Source organism: Etheostoma cragini, unplaced genomic scaffold (assembly GCF_013103735.1).
Source record: "Etheostoma cragini isolate CJK2018 unplaced genomic scaffold, CSU_Ecrag_1.0 ScbMSFa_971, whole genome shotgun sequence".
NCBI lineage: Eukaryota > Metazoa > Chordata > Actinopteri > Perciformes > Percidae > Etheostoma > Etheostoma cragini.
This window is the reverse complement of record NW_023269616.1, coordinates 824-1,393: the sequence shown is the minus strand read 5'-3', so window position 1 is coordinate 1,393 and position 570 is coordinate 824. Positions and strand designations below refer to the sequence as shown.

General features: G+C 42.1%; 1 protein-coding gene across 1 annotated transcript in view; it reads left to right on the top strand.

The window, feature by feature from the left end:
- Positions 1-379: 379 nt before the first annotated feature.
- LOC117941561 (serine/threonine-protein kinase TBK1-like) overlaps positions 380-570 on the top strand; it is a gene marked incomplete at its 5' end in the record, with an annotated part of 886 nt that continues 695 nt past the window's right edge. Inside the window, one exon of the mRNA XM_034866565.1 lies at positions 380-540. Within this exon, the coding sequence (XP_034722456.1) occupies positions 380-540 (161 nt within the window). The remainder of the gene's footprint in view (positions 541-570) is intronic.

Below are 570 nucleotides of genomic sequence, written 5' to 3'. Positions count from 1 at the left end.
AGTCTTATGTAGTCTGAAGTCTTATATAGTCTTATGAAGTCTTATATAGTCTTATATAGACTTATGTAGTCTTATGTAGTCTTACATAATCTTGTGTAGTCGTATATAGACTTATGTAGTCTTATGTAGTCTGAAGTCTTATATAGTCTTATGAAGTCTTATATAGTCTTATATAGACTTATATAGTCTTATGAAGTCTTACATAATCTTGTGTAGTCTTATATAGACTTATGTAGTCTTATGTAGTCTGAAGTCATATATAGTCTTATGAAGTCTTACATAGTCTTGTGTAGTCTTATGTAGTCTTATGTAGTCTGAAGTCTTACATAGTCTTGTGTAGTCTTATGTAGTCTTATGTAGTCTCATGTTCCCCGTGCAGCACCCGGACATGTACGAGCGGGCCGTGCTGAGGAAAGACCACCAGAAGAAGTACGGGGCCACGGTGGACCTGTGGAGCATCGGAGTCACCTTCTACCACGCAGCCACCGGCAGCCTCCCCTTCAGACCCTTCGAAGGGCCGCGCAGGAACAAGGAGGTCATGTAAGAGAGGGGGGGGGAGAGAGGGGGGGG